This window comes from Ovis aries, chromosome 17, assembly GCF_016772045.2.
Source record: "Ovis aries strain OAR_USU_Benz2616 breed Rambouillet chromosome 17, ARS-UI_Ramb_v3.0, whole genome shotgun sequence".
Classification (NCBI taxonomy): Eukaryota; Metazoa; Chordata; class Mammalia; order Artiodactyla; family Bovidae; genus Ovis; species Ovis aries.
The window spans coordinates 44,654,612-44,669,278 of NC_056070.1; the positions used below are offsets into that span (position 1 = coordinate 44,654,612).

Consider the following 14,667-nt stretch of genomic DNA (forward strand, 5'->3'; position numbering starts at 1 on the left):
TGAGCATGTTTCTGTGGGTATGGAGACCCGGGTCTCAGCTCGGTGCCATCTTCAGGAGCCCCCTCAACCAGAGACCAAGTCTCCCCAGAGGAAGGGGCAGGTGTAGACGTGCCCCTCCCCTGCAGGCACGTGACTGTGACTTGTCATCACAGGTAAAAGGTTGGAAGGCTCCCCTGACCTTGTGGATGGTGCAGTGAAGGCACTGGAGCCCGCTGAAGACCCGTGCGGGGAGGGGCCACCCATTGGTCCCTCCTCCTGCTCCCTTGGCCCCCAGGGTCCCCACTTCCCCTAGGAGCTGAAGTCCTGGCTGATCTAGAAACTGTTCCCTTTGGTGGCTTCTAGAGGTGAACACCACGACTGCCTCCTCTGCTTCCAGAGCACCAGAAATTTTACCGTTGCCTTCCTCTGTGCCCTCACCCATCTTGCAGATACCAGGCTGCTTTTGGGGGCTCTGTTTAAAAAATTCCTCTCCCTTTCCCTCCTTTCCTTCTCCTCCTCTCCATCTCCTTCCTCCCACATTCCCCTCTACTCCGAGTCTGTAGGAGGCCAGAGAGGCCTTCAGGCTCCACCCCAACTTCGGTCTCTCCCCTCCCCTCTCCTCTTCCCACCCCTCCCTCCCCCTCCCTTGTCCCTCCCCCTCCCCTCCCCTCCCTCTTCCCCTCCTCGCCCCGCCCCCTCGCTCCCCACTTCCCAGGCCACCACTAGTCCACTTTCCGTCTCTGCAGGTTTGCCTGCTCTGCACACTCCGAGTAGACAGACTCGCCCAGTCCGCGGCCACACTGGCTTCCTTCACTGAGCGTGATTCTCTCCAGGCTCATCCACGGTGTGGCCGGACTGTTTTCCTTTTCGTTCCACTTGAGTTTGTGCATGTTGTTTGTCCATCATCGGAGGGTGGACGTTCGGGTTGCTCCCAGCTTAACTATGAGTAAAGCCACCGTGCACATTTCTTGCATGTTCTCTGGACACGGGTTTCTAAGCCACTGGGCGTGAATTAGGAGTGGCGTGCTGGCTCTGAGGAGTACTCCATGTTTCACCTTTTAGGAAACCGCCAGGTGACTCTCCAGCACACCTGCGCCTTTTCACGCTCCCAGGGCCCGTGCGAGGCCTCCAAACTGTCCACACCCTGGACAACACCTGCTACCATCTGTCTTCTTGGTCCTGCCCCCTTGGCCAACCCAGGGGGCAGGAAGTGGATCCCAGAGTGACTGCACTTCATTCTTTAAGAACAAAGCTGGGGCTTCCCAGGTGGGCCAGTGCTTAGGACTTGACTTTCACTGCAGGGGACACTGGTTCAATCCCTGGTTGGGGAACTAAGATCCTGCAAGCCACGGGAGCAAAAATAAAAACAACAAAACCAGAAGGATCCCTCGCCTTAGTTCAGAATGTTCTTGAGACACTCGGAGTAGAGGCCAGCCGGAGCTTTGCTGTGGCCAGGGTCCTCCTCACTGCCCAGGGAGCGGGGCGGGGTGGACTGTCCCCAAGTCCTGCCCCACCCAGCCCCTCGCTCCGCTCTTCTGGGGCCGGTCTCCCGCCGCAGGGATTTCTCAGGATCCGCCCCAGGGCCTCGCGGCTCCCCCTACTCCCCGTACTCAGACGTCCAGTTCTCAGCAGGATCCTGGCCACGCTAGTTCCAGCCCCTCCTTGTCTCCTCGGGGGTCGAGACCTCCCGGGGATCCGGACATTTTGCCTGTTTATCTCTCTGATGCACCCACAGCAGCCCCTGTCGGCGCCTCGCCAGCGGAAAGGTTCCGAGGAACGTGATTGCAGCGGCGCCGGCACCACCCGGGGCCGCCAGAGGGCGCTGTGGGCCGCCAGTCGACCAGGCTCCCAGGGAGCCGGCAGGTGCTTGCTCCTCCGGGGATGCGGACAGACCCTGACATTTTCCCTTTTCATCTGGAAAACAGCAGTTTGCCCACTGGGTCCCGGCCTCGTTCAGGTTAATGCGGGGGGAGCACCTGCGTGTGAGGAGATTCCTGGCGGCCACTCCGGGGTCCTCGGGACCTGAGACCCTGCCAGTGCGGCCTTTATCCGGGGGCTGTTCCCCAGGAAACGGCGGAGACCCGGTTCCTCGGCCTCCGGGAGAACCTGGTCCTCTCCTGGCCGGCGCTTCTCGGCTAACGTGGAGAACGTGGTGTCCGGGGCCTGAGCGGCCCCCGCATGGCTGACAGAGCCTCGGCGGGGGGTGGGGTGGGGATCGTGGACACTGTCTCCTCCTCAGGTCCCCACGCGGTCGTCCCATGTGTCTGTCCTGATCTCCTCTTATAAGGAAAGACCTTTGATCTCAATCACCCGTTTCAAGGTTCCCTCTCCACACACTCAAATCCTGAGGTCCTGGGGGTCAGGGCTTCAACATCTGGATTTCAGTTCAGTTGAGTCGCTCAGTCATGTCTTGACTCTTTGCGACCCCAAGGACTGCAGCACGCCAGGCCTTCTTGTCCATCACCAACTCCCAGAGTTTACTCAAACTCATGTCCATTTAGTCGGTGATGCCATCCATACAACCATCTCATCATCTGTTGTCCCCTTCTTCTCCCGCCTTTTATCTTTCCCAGCATCAGGGTCTCTTCAAATGAGTCAGTTCTTCACATAAGGTGGCCAAAGTATTGGAGTTTCAGCTTCAACATCAGTCCATCCAATGAATATTCAGGACTGATTTCCTTTAGGATGGACTGGTTGGACTCCTTGCAGTCCAAGGGACTCTCAAGAGTCTTCTCCAACACTACAGTTCAAAAGCATCCATTTTTCGGCGCTCAGCTTTCTTTATAGTCCAACTCACACATCCACACACGACTACTGGAAAAACCATAGCTTTGACTAGATGGACCATCTGGATTTTGGGGGGACAAAATTCAGCCCACAACACCCTCCAAGACATTCTGGAAACATGTTAGATGGGAGGAAAGAGCTGCCAGGCCCCAGGCCCTGGGGAGAGAAGGAGAGGAAGAGGAGCAACCACGTGGGATTCCTCCTGTCTGTTCCCTTGAAGGTCCCCCACCCCCGCTGGCCTCCTCACCATCCTGGTGGCCCTGGTTTGGTGACAGAGAACTCCTGGGAGGAGGGATCCAGGGATGCACCTCCGGTTCAGGGCTGGGCAGAGAGGAGGGGATCTGCAGGTGAGCTGGTGACAGGTGATCCAAGGGCCACCTTCCACAGGGGCTCAAAGGTGTCACTCGCTGGTGGTGGCCCTGCTCACAACCCCATCTCTGAGGCCCGACAGCTGGGTGACCAAGGGGACTTTGCTGGGGTGGGTAGGACACAGCCTGGGACACCTCCCTGCAGAAGGAACTCGGGTGATTCTTTGTTCAAAGCAATTCACCCAAGGGCTCCTATGACACGGGTAGGACAGGATGACCTCCTCTGAGACGTGAGAATGGCATGCCTCCCCCTGAGGTGTCATTGCCCCCCAAAGTTCACATGCAAAATGTGCCTGCCTGCGGTGTGGGGCAGTTTTCCTGGCTTCTTTCCCCAAAAAACATTTTTTTTGTGTGTGTGAGCCCACAGTTCTTTTATTTGTTTTTGGCTGTGTTGAGTCTTGGTTGCTGCCTGTGGGCTTTTCTCTAGTTGCACCGAGTGGGGGTTCCTCTCCAGCTGCGGTGCCTGGGCTTCTCACTGCGGTGGCTTGCCTTGTTGCGGAGCACAGGCTCTTGAGCTCATCCTCAGTAGCTGCAGGCTCCTGGGCTTAGCTGCTCCGTGGCATGTGGAATCTCCCTGGACCAGGGATCAAACCCTCATCTCTTGCATTGACAGGTGGATTCTTTACCACTGGACCACCAGGGAAGTCCTCCCCAAACTTTTTATTCTGTAGTCAAGGAATGCAACTTTAAAAAAAATTGTGGTAAAATACACTTGGCATAAAAACTTCCTTCTTAGCCATTTTAAGTGCACAGTTCAGGAGCCTGAAGTACATTCACACTGAGAGACCATCCCACCATCTCCACTTATCTTCCTAAATGGAAACTGGCCCCTCGAACTCCTGACATTTCTGCAGGCCTCCAGCATCAAGAAGGGCCAAGCCCGAGGCTCCCCTGCCTGTGAAGTGTTGGCACTGGCACCATCTCTTTAACAAAGTGTGAGGGATGAAGCCGCCCCCTCGGCGTGGGATCTGCCTGGTGGTCACTGCACAGCAGTGACCTCTTTCTGCACTAAGCAGCTCTGGTTTAAAGCTGCGTGGATCCCCCAAATTCTCCAGGGTGTGGAGCCACAGTGGGGGAGATGGTCAGGGGAGGGTGCCCTGACTCCTGCTGCGTGCATGGGGACAAGCACAGGGGAGGTTGGCGGCCATGGCGGGACAGACTCACTCCATGTGGCCTCCCCACAAACTCTGATAGGTGTTCGTTCCCCAGGGTAGGGTTTTTAGATCCTCTCTAGGAGGTTCCGAGGCTTGAGGGCAACCACACCCCTGGAAGTACTTTGTGGCTTCAGTAACATGGTGGAGAGAGAGCAGGTGCTTTGTGGTATTTATACCCTGAGTGATGAATGTGGCAATTAGAGCCTCCAGTCAGTGTGGGCTCTGTGGGAGGTTTGCAGGGGAGCGGATGGGGGAGGGGAATGATACATCCCAGGGGGTGGGGTGAAGGGCATGGGAGGGAGGGAAAACCCAGAGGTTTGGATTTTGTAAAGTATAATACATTAGACTCTGAGAGTCTGATTGACAAAAGGGGAAACACCAATGAGCCTGAGGAATGTGAAAGGTGAGAGAGTCTCAGAGGAAAGACAGTTTGAAAGAAGGTAAGAAGTGTGTGGTGTGGACTCCACATTGAGGTGCCCACGTTCCTCAGAGAGCAGATCCATTCCCAGGAAGATAAAATGAAATGTTAGTCGCTCAGTCATGTCCTACTCTTTGCAACCCCATGGATTATAGCCCTCCATGGAATTCTTTGTCCATGGAATTCTCCAGGCAAGAATACTGGAGTGGATTGCCATTTCCTTCTCCAGAGGATCATCCCAACCCAGGGATCGAACCCAGGTCTCCTGCATTGCAGGCAGATTCTTTACCATCTGAGCCACCGAGGAAGTCCTCACAAAGATAAAAATTGCCCAAATTGTCTCTAAAACCACACAGTAATGCTGAAGATCAGAAAGGGTCAGTGTCCTGGCCAGGAGCAGGCTTGCTGGGACCTCCTGAGGGGACAGATGCGGTCACAGACAAACAGGACATCCTCGAAAGACGTTGGCAAGGTTTCCACACAACATGTTAAATAGCTGCAGAGGCACAGGAAACCACATCTCAACTTCCCCATCAGGACCGGGGAAGTAGAACAAAATCTGGTCACCAAAGAGCTGTTGGGTCAAAAGTGGCCAAGGGTGCAAAATCATTTTTAAAACCAAGAGTGCCTGGACTTCCCCAGTGGCGCAGTGGATAAGAATCCTCCTGCCAGTGCAGGGGAGATAGGTTCGATTCCTGGTCTAGGAAGATCCCACATGCCCCAGTGCCACAACTATTGGGCCTGTGCTCTAGAGCCCAGGAGCTGCACCTATGGAGCCCACGTGTCACAAGTACTGATTGAAGCCCAAGAGCCTAGAGCCTGTGCTCCGCAACAAGAAGCCACCACAATGAGAAGCTGCACGCTAGAACCAAAGAGAAGCTCCCGCTCGCCACAGCTAGAGCAGCAAAGGAGATCCACTGCAATTAAAAAAAATTATCAATATAGTAAAATAAATTAACATTGTATATTGAAAAAAAAAAAAAAAAACTAAGAGTGCCTGACTCAAGGCAGCGATGGTCATGCAGGAGAGCATGAGTTCGTGTGGTCAGACTTAGCCTTTTCACAAGAACTCAAGCAAGTCAGCACAAAGGTGGTTCAGTGTTAGGACAGCTGCCTGTGTGGTGTGTGACACAGTCTCCATGAGCAGACTCAAGGAGAAAATCCACACGGTCAACTGATAGACAATGAGACCTGTGTCTCATTTAAAAATTAAAAAGTGAGCTAACCAAGATGAAAACCTGGCAACTAACATCCAACTCCCCGCTGTACTGGTACTGTGTGTATCATGCTGAACAGTGGGCATCCTCTGGGGAAGTCTCAGCTCAGGGGCAGCCCAAGGGGTCAGTGAGATGCTGAAGGACAGCCAGACTGTTGCTTCTTGGAGTTGACCCCCCCAGCCTCCCTGGAGAGTAAGAGAATCAATACAAACTGGAATCAACTGGAACTGGTAGGAGGGTCCGGTGGGCACCTTAGCCCAGAGAGGTCAGGTTGTGCTGCTTTGGTGACAGCCTCAGGTCTCAGGGGTCTGGTCTGTGCCCCTCCAGGCCCACAGAACAGCCCCCTTGGGAGCAGTCCTAGTTCTGAGGCCCTGGGGGTGCCACACCAGTGATCAGATACCCCCCCGCTCAGAAGCAGTTTATGGCCCTTCCATGGATGACCACTGACCAGGGTGAGTCCCCCAGCCCCACCTGCCCACAAAGGCCAATGGTACAGTCCTCCTGCCTGGTTACCCTTGGTAACCAGCACTGACACCACAGGAAGGGATCAGATACATGGCAGATAAGCGAACCAGGAGCCCTTCTGTACAGCTGTCATAACCAACGAGGACACACAGCTTTACTGAAAGCAGAAGTGAAGTGAAGTCAAAGTTGCTCAGTCGTGTCTGACTCTGTGACCCCATAGACTATACAGTCCATGGAATTCTCCAGGCCAGAATACAGGAGTGGGTAGCCTTCTCCAGGGGAATCTTCCCAACCCAGGGATCGAACCCAAGTCTCCCGCATTGCGGGTGGATTCTTTCCAAGCTGAGCCACAAGGGAAGCCCAAGAATACTGGAGTGGGTAGCCTATCCCTTCACCAGCGATCTTCCCAACCCAGGAATCAAACTGGGGTCTCTTGCACTGCAGGCGGATTCTTTACCACCTGAGCCACCAGGGAAGCCCACTGAAAGCGTAAGACACCTAGGAACACACATAAGCTGTGAGACAGCTGAAGGGAATTAAAACCTTTACCAAGTGAGAGAAAAGGAAACAAATACATCAGTGAGAGTTCTGTGATGGACCAGAAGAATCAACACTGGAAAGGTGTCACTTCCTCCCAAATTTATCTATAAATCCAATGCTATCCCAATATAACAATATAATGGCCAGAGGACAAAACTAGCAGAATTTGACAAGCTAACTCTGGAGTTCACATGGAGAAAACCTGCAAGACCGGCAGCGACCGCAGCGACCGCCTCCCCCGAGACCTCCTTCCTGGGTCCTAAGGGCGTCCTCCTCGGCAACCCATTTCTCTTGGTTTACACCCTTATTTTACCGCACAATCTCCTCTAGCAGCTCCCAAAGATGCAGCGAGTGAATGGATGTCTGAATCCTCGCATGTCTGAAATGTCTTCTTTTTGGCTGGTTGACCGGGAGGTTTTAAAATCGCTACTTTAAGATGTCCCACTCCACTTAGCTCTTATTCCCCAAATTAGTTGGAGGATGGACATCCTGGGAGGTTGTCCAGCTTTTCTCACATTTTCAACTCAGTCTTTTTGTTTTACTTTCTAGGGAATTTTACAAATTCTATCTGTCCATGCTTTTACTAAAACATTTTATTTGACAATCATTTAACTTCACAGAAGTTTCCTGGAGATGGCGCTCCAGTGTGGACTGTGGGGTTCCTGGAGGCTGGTGTTGCCTGACAGACCACCGTCCCTATGGGCCACTTATCGTAGGTTACGGTAGCTCAGAAATGTGCCAGCATGGAGGGCACCCCTCAGTGGGCAGAATTCCACTAGTGATTTTGTTCCATGAAAAATCATGCCCTTTGGGGAGACATTCCGTTAGAGAATGACCCCTTGAAATCGAGGTCCCTTAGGGATGGCCTGCCCCAGGGCAGATACTAACCCTACCCTGCAGGTGACGTGCTGCCAGGGGCCCTCCTCTGAAACCAGGCAAGAAGCACAGGCCTACTCCCTGTGTCCCTGTGGTTCAATGCAAACTGTGTCATTTAGCTTTAACTCAAATATTTAAGCCCTTCATGTGCTATCCCTGGACTCCCAAGTGGTCTCAGTCAAGGGCAGACCCTGAATTGCATCCATCCTCCAGCTACACCTATGGCTGGGCCTGGGTGCCCAGTTGGCTGGGCCTCTGCTTCTCAGTGTCTGCTCCACGGGGACCCTGTGGGTGTGAACCAGGGTGGGTGTGGTCACCAGCCTCCCACGGTCCGTCAGCAGAGCACGGTGACAGCTCGCTCCTGACACTCTGCTGCGGAGGCTACCAATGAGACAGAGGAAAACCAAGATGTGCCGCAGGGAGGCACTGGGGTCAGCTGGGGCTGGTCCCTGGGAACCAAACTCCTATGGAGAAGGCCCTGGAGGGTGCTTTGGTCGCAAGTGACCAGGAGTGTCTCCCTGGGGTTGCAGGGCACCCCCAGCTCTCCATGGGGACTCCAATGAGCTTAGGCTCCAGGCAGTTCTGAGCCAGGCTTCTCACCCTAGGAAGCCAATCCAATTGGGGTACAATGCCAGGGCCCCATTTCCAAACTGTGCCAGGGTAGGGGTGCAGGCCGAGTGCTAAGCACAAGCAGCTGAGGTCCCCACTTAGGGCGGGCACCCCCACGTCTGTTTCCTTCAACAGGTCAGCGCAGCAGCTCTGCCCCTGCGCCCCTCCTTGCGGAGATCTCCCCTCTCCAACAGTGGTCACCTGCTCTGCTAGGGTAGCAGGGGGCGAGGCCAGCCTTCCTGAGGACGTGCACCCTGACCCCCAGTGCACAGAGAAACACCACGCAGAGAACAAGTTCAGGGCAGGGATGATGTGGCAGGTGATAGGGTGAGGACCGTGGGACCAAAGCAGTTGAAGGCAAGATGGAGATGCCAGCAAAGGTCAGAGGGAGGAGCCTTGGCAGCGGGAACCGCTTGGGGGAGCAAGCCCAGGGCAGGCAGGGCAGCCCTGGTGGGTGGGAGTCAGGGGTTGGCGGAAGGAACTGAGGGAGGGTACGTGACCCCCGACCCCCACCTGCCACAAAGCCCCACAAAACACTCAACCACCTTTTCATCCAAAGTCGAGGCTGTATTTACCTTCATTGGTTGACGTGAAAGCAGACTGTTTAAAATAACCAGGGTCCACTGTGAAAACGCGGGGTTGAAAGTACAGAACGGGATAAAGCAAACAGCCAAGGATGGCCAAACCGAGGCTCCAAGGCTCAGGACACAGGTGTGGACGTCAGGGAAGAAGGGATGCTGATGAAAGGGCACGGCGACATTCACAGGGTTATGGGAGTAAGACTGAAACCGAAAGGAAATCATGCCAAAGCCTTGGCCGGTGGGAGAACATGAGACCAATGTCTTCTGATGGCCTCCGTGGAGAAGAAACACAGGTTATTTCTTTTGTGATCAGCCTTGAGCCTCTCTACCTCCCAAATCCCTACTCATCTGGGGTGGCTCCCCAGGCTACCGCACAGCCAGCCCAAGGTGCACGCACATCCCAGGGCTGCTCCGCAGTCCCCCAGTGGCCTGGCCGCTCAAGCGCTTGCATAGTTGAAGGATGTTGCTGCCATTAAACGTCTGAAGGCAGTTCCAACTGACAGCGGGTGGGTTGTTGTGACCACCTTAAACAACCAACCAGAGAAATTTCTAGAAACTGTTTTTATAAAGTCTACCTAGGTTAAGAATTTAATAACATCATATATTTATATTAACAGACTATTTACAGTTTCATCTTTCTTTTTAAAAAACAAACCGAAAAAGAAACCCTTTTACACTTCTGCATAATAAGGCAAAAAAAGCTTTGTACATTATTATCTTAATATATATCTGTAACTTCGGTTCCAAGTACCAAGGGAGGGCCAGGGCCGGGCCTGAGTGGGGGCCTCACAGTGCATTGGACAAAATGACCGTTTTTTTTTCCACCATAAATAAGACAAAAAAACCCCAGGGGCTCTGGAGACAGATCTGAGGCCATTAAATTGCAAAACCAAACTAAAAGTAAAAAAGCAAAAGTGTCTTTCGTTTCTCTTAAGTGTCTAAAGAGCACAAAGTTGAAAAAAATACAAATCTATTAAAAATGCTTCTCACCTGTGGGAAAAAAGGTACAAACTTGAATTTTTTTTCCAGTAGCCTAATCTCAAGCTCGGAAAACAAAAGATCACCCCCAGAAAATCTGTGTGTGACACCCCCGACGCTGCGAGTGGAAAAGTGAGCGTCGCCACCCCAGGGCCGATGGAACTGTGCTTAGGTTCTAGAAACGGACGTTTAGAAAAGTGGACAGCAGTGCGTTCCTGGAGGGTCCCCCGCACAGGCCGCGGGAGCGGGCCCGCGGCCACTACCGCGCCTCTACCTCCTGGGGGTTGCGGGACGGGGAGTAGTCGCGGGCCTCACCCGGCGCGCGGGCCCCCAGCGGCGTAGTCCTGCTCCGCGGCTGCCCGGGGGGCGTGGGGGGCCCGCCTGCGGCCACCAGCGGCGGCGGCGCGCCGAGCGCGGCGGCGGCGGGCGGGGTCCGCGCCAGGAGACTGTTGTGCAGGGCGGCGGCGGCGGGCGCGAGGCGCGGGTAGTGCAGGGCGCCCAGCGCCGGCAGCAGCGCCGCGCCGTCCAGGTGCGCCGCCCGGGCGCGCTCTAGCTCGTCGCGGCGCGCCTCCCGCAGGCGCTCGGGGCTGTAGTCGTGCGGCTCGCGGTCCCGGTAGGGGCGCTCGGGCGGCTCGAGGAGGGCGGCGGGGCCCGGGCCCGGCGGGGCGCGGCGGGGCAGCTCCGGGCCGCGGTAGGCGTCGCGCGGTGGCTCCCACGCGAAGGCCGGGCGCTCGCGGCCCGCGGGGCCCGGGCCGGGCTGTGGGGGCGCGTCTCCGTCCTCCCCGCGCTCCTCCTTGACCTTCACGTCGCCCTGGGACCGCTCGGCCGGCGCCTCGTGCGGCTTCCCGGGCTCGCGGCCCAGGAGACCGGCCAGGCGCAGGCCTTCCCCCAGGGCCATCTTGCTGGGCTTGGGGCCGTCCTCCCTGGCCGGGGAGCGGCTCTCCTTGATGCGGAGCTCAGCCTCGCGTTCGGCAGGGATCCCGGGCCGGCCCGGATCGCCCTGGCCCCGGAGCACGAGGCCACTGCCTGGGTGGCCCACGGGCGCCGCTGGAGAGGCCCGGCTCAGCAGGCGTGTCTTTTCCAGGAGGTCCCTGGGAGCGACAACACAGACACCCCCGCTCAGCCTGACGGGACACCCTGCAGTGAGTTCCTCTGCCACCAAGTTCTCACGTCAATGGGGCACCATCACCGTCCGCCGCAGTGACCTCAGGGTCCTTGTATGTGGGTGTGTGTCCACTTAGCACCCTAGGTTTCTGTGGAATTACTGCTAGGGGCACCCATCAACACACACACGGTAATTATAACCCACACACCCACAAGCATACCCCCGTATCTGCCTCCCCCCACAAGCAACTCTGGAGTCCAACTTTGCAACAGAAGCACAGACTTCTCCACCAGAACCCAGAGAACTCTGGGAAGTTCCACCCCGCCTCAGACCCACTGATCCGCTGGACAGACAGGGTTCTGAAACCCTCTTCTGGTGGGTGTGTGTGGCCCAGCTGGGGCTCACTAGTTCCACCTGCCCCATCCCAGTCCGGTTCTCACCCATCAGGTGCCACTCTGTACGTTTTAGCCCTTTGGCCCTGAGGCTGGGAGCAAGGGGGTCATGGCCTCCGTGGGACTGGGAGGGCAGCTGAGCTTGAGCCCATCAGGTGCCCCGGTCCCCCTCCAAGCCTCCCTGCTGCACCTGGCTACCCTTTCTGCACTTGCAACCTGCCCTCTTGACCCTGATGTCCCTGCAGGGGCTGCAGTTCGCTGGGCTCCTGACCCTCTGCAGTGACAGTGATGGTTGTAGGATATGAGCAGGCCCTGGGGTGCTCCCCAGCACCCTTCCTGGGGCCTGTGACAAATGTCTCCCTCATCTTCTAGGCCACCCCCTCCCTCACTGTGCTCTCAGGCTCTCCCAACACCTAGCTTGCAGCAATGCCCGGACCTGGCTGCAAGGGCTGGTCCACGGAACCTTCCCCTGTTCCTGTCTGCATGGCTGGCCCATGATTCCTCTAGAACCCGGACTCTGATGCTCCCATTAATGCAGGCTCCCTCCTGCCCTGCCTTGGCCTAGCTCTGCTGCCCGTGGGGCGAGTGGGGGGAACACACCACCTCAGCCCCCATCCTCCAGCTCAGGGGGCTCCCCAAAGGTCTACCTCCCAGACCTGGGACCCCCCGGTGGTTCAGCAGCCCCTGTCCAGCTCTGCTGTGCTGGTCTGAGCTCCCTCCAGACCCCACCGTGTTCCAGAAGCCCACCGTCCCTGCCAGGGCCTTGGTGGAAGTAACCCTCATCCTGGATGGTACCTGCCCAGATTGTGCCCCAGCAAGTCTTCTGTGGGAACAAGGTGGAGAGTGTGTGGACTCAGGGGTCCCCTTCCACTGGTCCTTCCTACCCCAAGGATGCAGTCTTTGCATCCTTCCACAGATTTCAGTTTGCCCCCTTGGGTTCTGTAGAGGTGGCTGGGGGCTGCAGGTGCTGGGACGGTGGGGGCCAAAGTTGGGGGGGCAGGGAGCTGGCAGAACGGGTAAGTGGAGGGGCCCCAACTCACCGGTCCCGCTCCTCCTTGCCCTTGTCCAGCTCTCGGTCGTGGTTGGTCAGGGCTGAGACCCGCTCGGCGTCTAAGGGCTTGGGCCATGGGGGTGGCGTGGGGAAGGAGGGTGGTGCTCGGTGCAGCCGGTTCCAGGCCTCGTGGGGGCTGGGCAGACCGTGCAGTGTGGGGCCCTCCTTGGGGGCAAAGATGCCGCCGCTGCTGGGAGCTGGGGTGGGGGTTGGCAGCAGAGGGTGAGGCTGGGGTGCCAGGGAGGAGCACACACAGGGAGATGCCCAAGCCCAGGCCCGCATGCCCTGAAGAGACGAGGGGTGACAGTCCGCCTGGTGTCACTACAGCCCTGATGCACGCCCATGCCCGTGCGAGGGGAGAGCAGATGGCGGGGTCACTCACTCAGCGCGTGGCTGCCGAGGCCTCCAAAAGCGTTGCTGCCTAGGCTCCCCAGGCCCCCGAAGGTGCTTGATCTGCTGAAAGGGTCTGTGGGTGCAACAAGCACTCAGGAATTTCTGTGTGCACCAGGCCCTCCCCCACCCCAGGGCTCCAGAACCTGGCAGGTACCACCTGAACCACCTGAGGGTGCCCTGGTTCTTGGGGGTCAGCACAGGCCAGCCAGACTGCACAGACCTCAGGGGACACCTACCTGTCAAGTGACCAGTGGGCAGGAAGCTGCCAGGATGCGCTGAGGGTCCGAACGGGTTGGCGGCAGGATGGGTGGCACCTGGAGAGAAGGGAGGCTGTTCGAGGTGCGGGTGCGCCTGGGGCCCCATCTGTGCCTCCTTCCCAGGGTGGCTGCACCCTGGCTGCTCCACCTCCCCATCCAACCTCAGGACCAGTTGGGAGGCAGGCTTTCATCTCCCTGAGTCTGGAGGACCATGACACGGGGTAGCAGGGAGGGAGGTGCTGACAGTAGTGAGCCCCCAGAGGAAACAGGACAGAGAGAAGGCCTGAGGTTCAGCCTTGAGGGGCTGCTCCCGCAGCCAGCTACCTTCTGAGGTCCCAACCAGAGCTAACAAACAATCCTGGTCGTGTGACAGTGGGTGCGGCTTGGTGCAGACAGACAATGGCCCGAAGATGGCAGCCCCTGGCTGCTGGCCACAGCCCACAAGCATCAGTGCAGCATCTGCCCCGCTGCCTCGACGCCCCCAGAACCGAATCTGGAGGGCAGCAGAGTGGGCCTGGTCCCAAGAAGGGGCTGCTGGGTCAAGGGCCAACCCTGCTGCTTAGGGTGTCCCACCTTCTGTCTAAAGGTGAATTTCTGGTGAGACCTGTGAGAGGGGCGCCCCCTCCAGTCTCTCCAGCTCCCTCCACCTGTTAAGGGACCCTAACAATGGAGTGCTCCTGTCTGCCTGCTGTGGGCATCACGTCTCCTCCACCCAAACGCAGGTTTAGTTCCCAGAGAGCTTCCACCTGGAAATGTGATCTCATTTCTAAGTGACCTTATGAAGAAATCAAACCAGAAGTTAGGAAACAGCTGGTCCCAGTGCTGAAGAGGATGCTATGAGAGGACGCGGAGGGCAGTCAGGGAAACATGCTGCCTTAAAAAGCTTCACCCCGAGAAAAGGCCAACGAGCTGATACTCTCTGGGGAGAGGATGGCAACATGCACACAGACGGAAGAAACACACGCCAGATGGCGGCCAGGCGTCAGGCAGGGACAGCAGGGCCCTGCTCTAGGTGGGGCATGTGCTGGGGGAAAGTAGACGCACAGCAGGACGAGGCCGTGGGTGGAGGGAAGCATAGGGGGGCCCAGATGGGAGGTGCTCTGCTTTCTGAGGGACCCTGACACCTGGGAGATGCCTATGCCCTGACTGGGGACTGGAGGCCATGAGGGTGGTGGAGTGGGGGCTGGGAAGAGCTGGCCAGCTCACAGGCCAGCTGGCATGATCCCGTCACAGCGGTGCACTAATGGGCTGCCTGCACAGACTGACAATGGGTGGGGGTGAGCGAGCATGAGCTTGCAGCAGGGTGTGAGCGGGGTGGATGTGAGGAGTGGTCAGGGAAGGTTCTCTGAGGAGGCGACATCCTTCAAGGGGCTGACAGCTGGGGAGGAGGCAGCAGCAGCCCCGTGGGCTCCAGACCGTCAACCTGAGGCCTGCGGCATGGCTGCCCTGGGCCGGCGTCTGGGAACTCGGGTCTCAGGAGGTTTCTCACCTTCCTCT

General features: G+C 57.3%; 1 protein-coding gene across 35 annotated transcripts in view; it reads right to left on the minus strand.

Annotated features, from left to right (window-relative positions):
* Positions 1-8,959: 8,959 nt before the first annotated feature.
* Positions 8,960-14,667, minus strand: part of FBRSL1 (fibrosin like 1) — an 84,036-nt gene continuing 78,328 nt past the window's right edge. For all 35 annotated transcript variants that reach the window (XM_042234457.1, XM_042234456.1, XM_042234470.1 and 32 more), the window contains 4 exons: positions 13,150-13,227; positions 12,903-12,986; positions 12,510-12,717; positions 8,960-11,063 (listed from right to left, as the gene is read on the minus strand). In XM_042234457.1, coding sequence (XP_042090391.1) covers positions 10,232-11,063; positions 12,510-12,717; positions 12,903-12,986; positions 13,150-13,227 — 1,202 coding nt within the window. In that variant the 3' untranslated portion in view covers positions 8,960-10,231. The remainder of the gene's footprint in view (positions 11,064-12,509; positions 12,718-12,902; positions 12,987-13,149; positions 13,228-14,667) is intronic.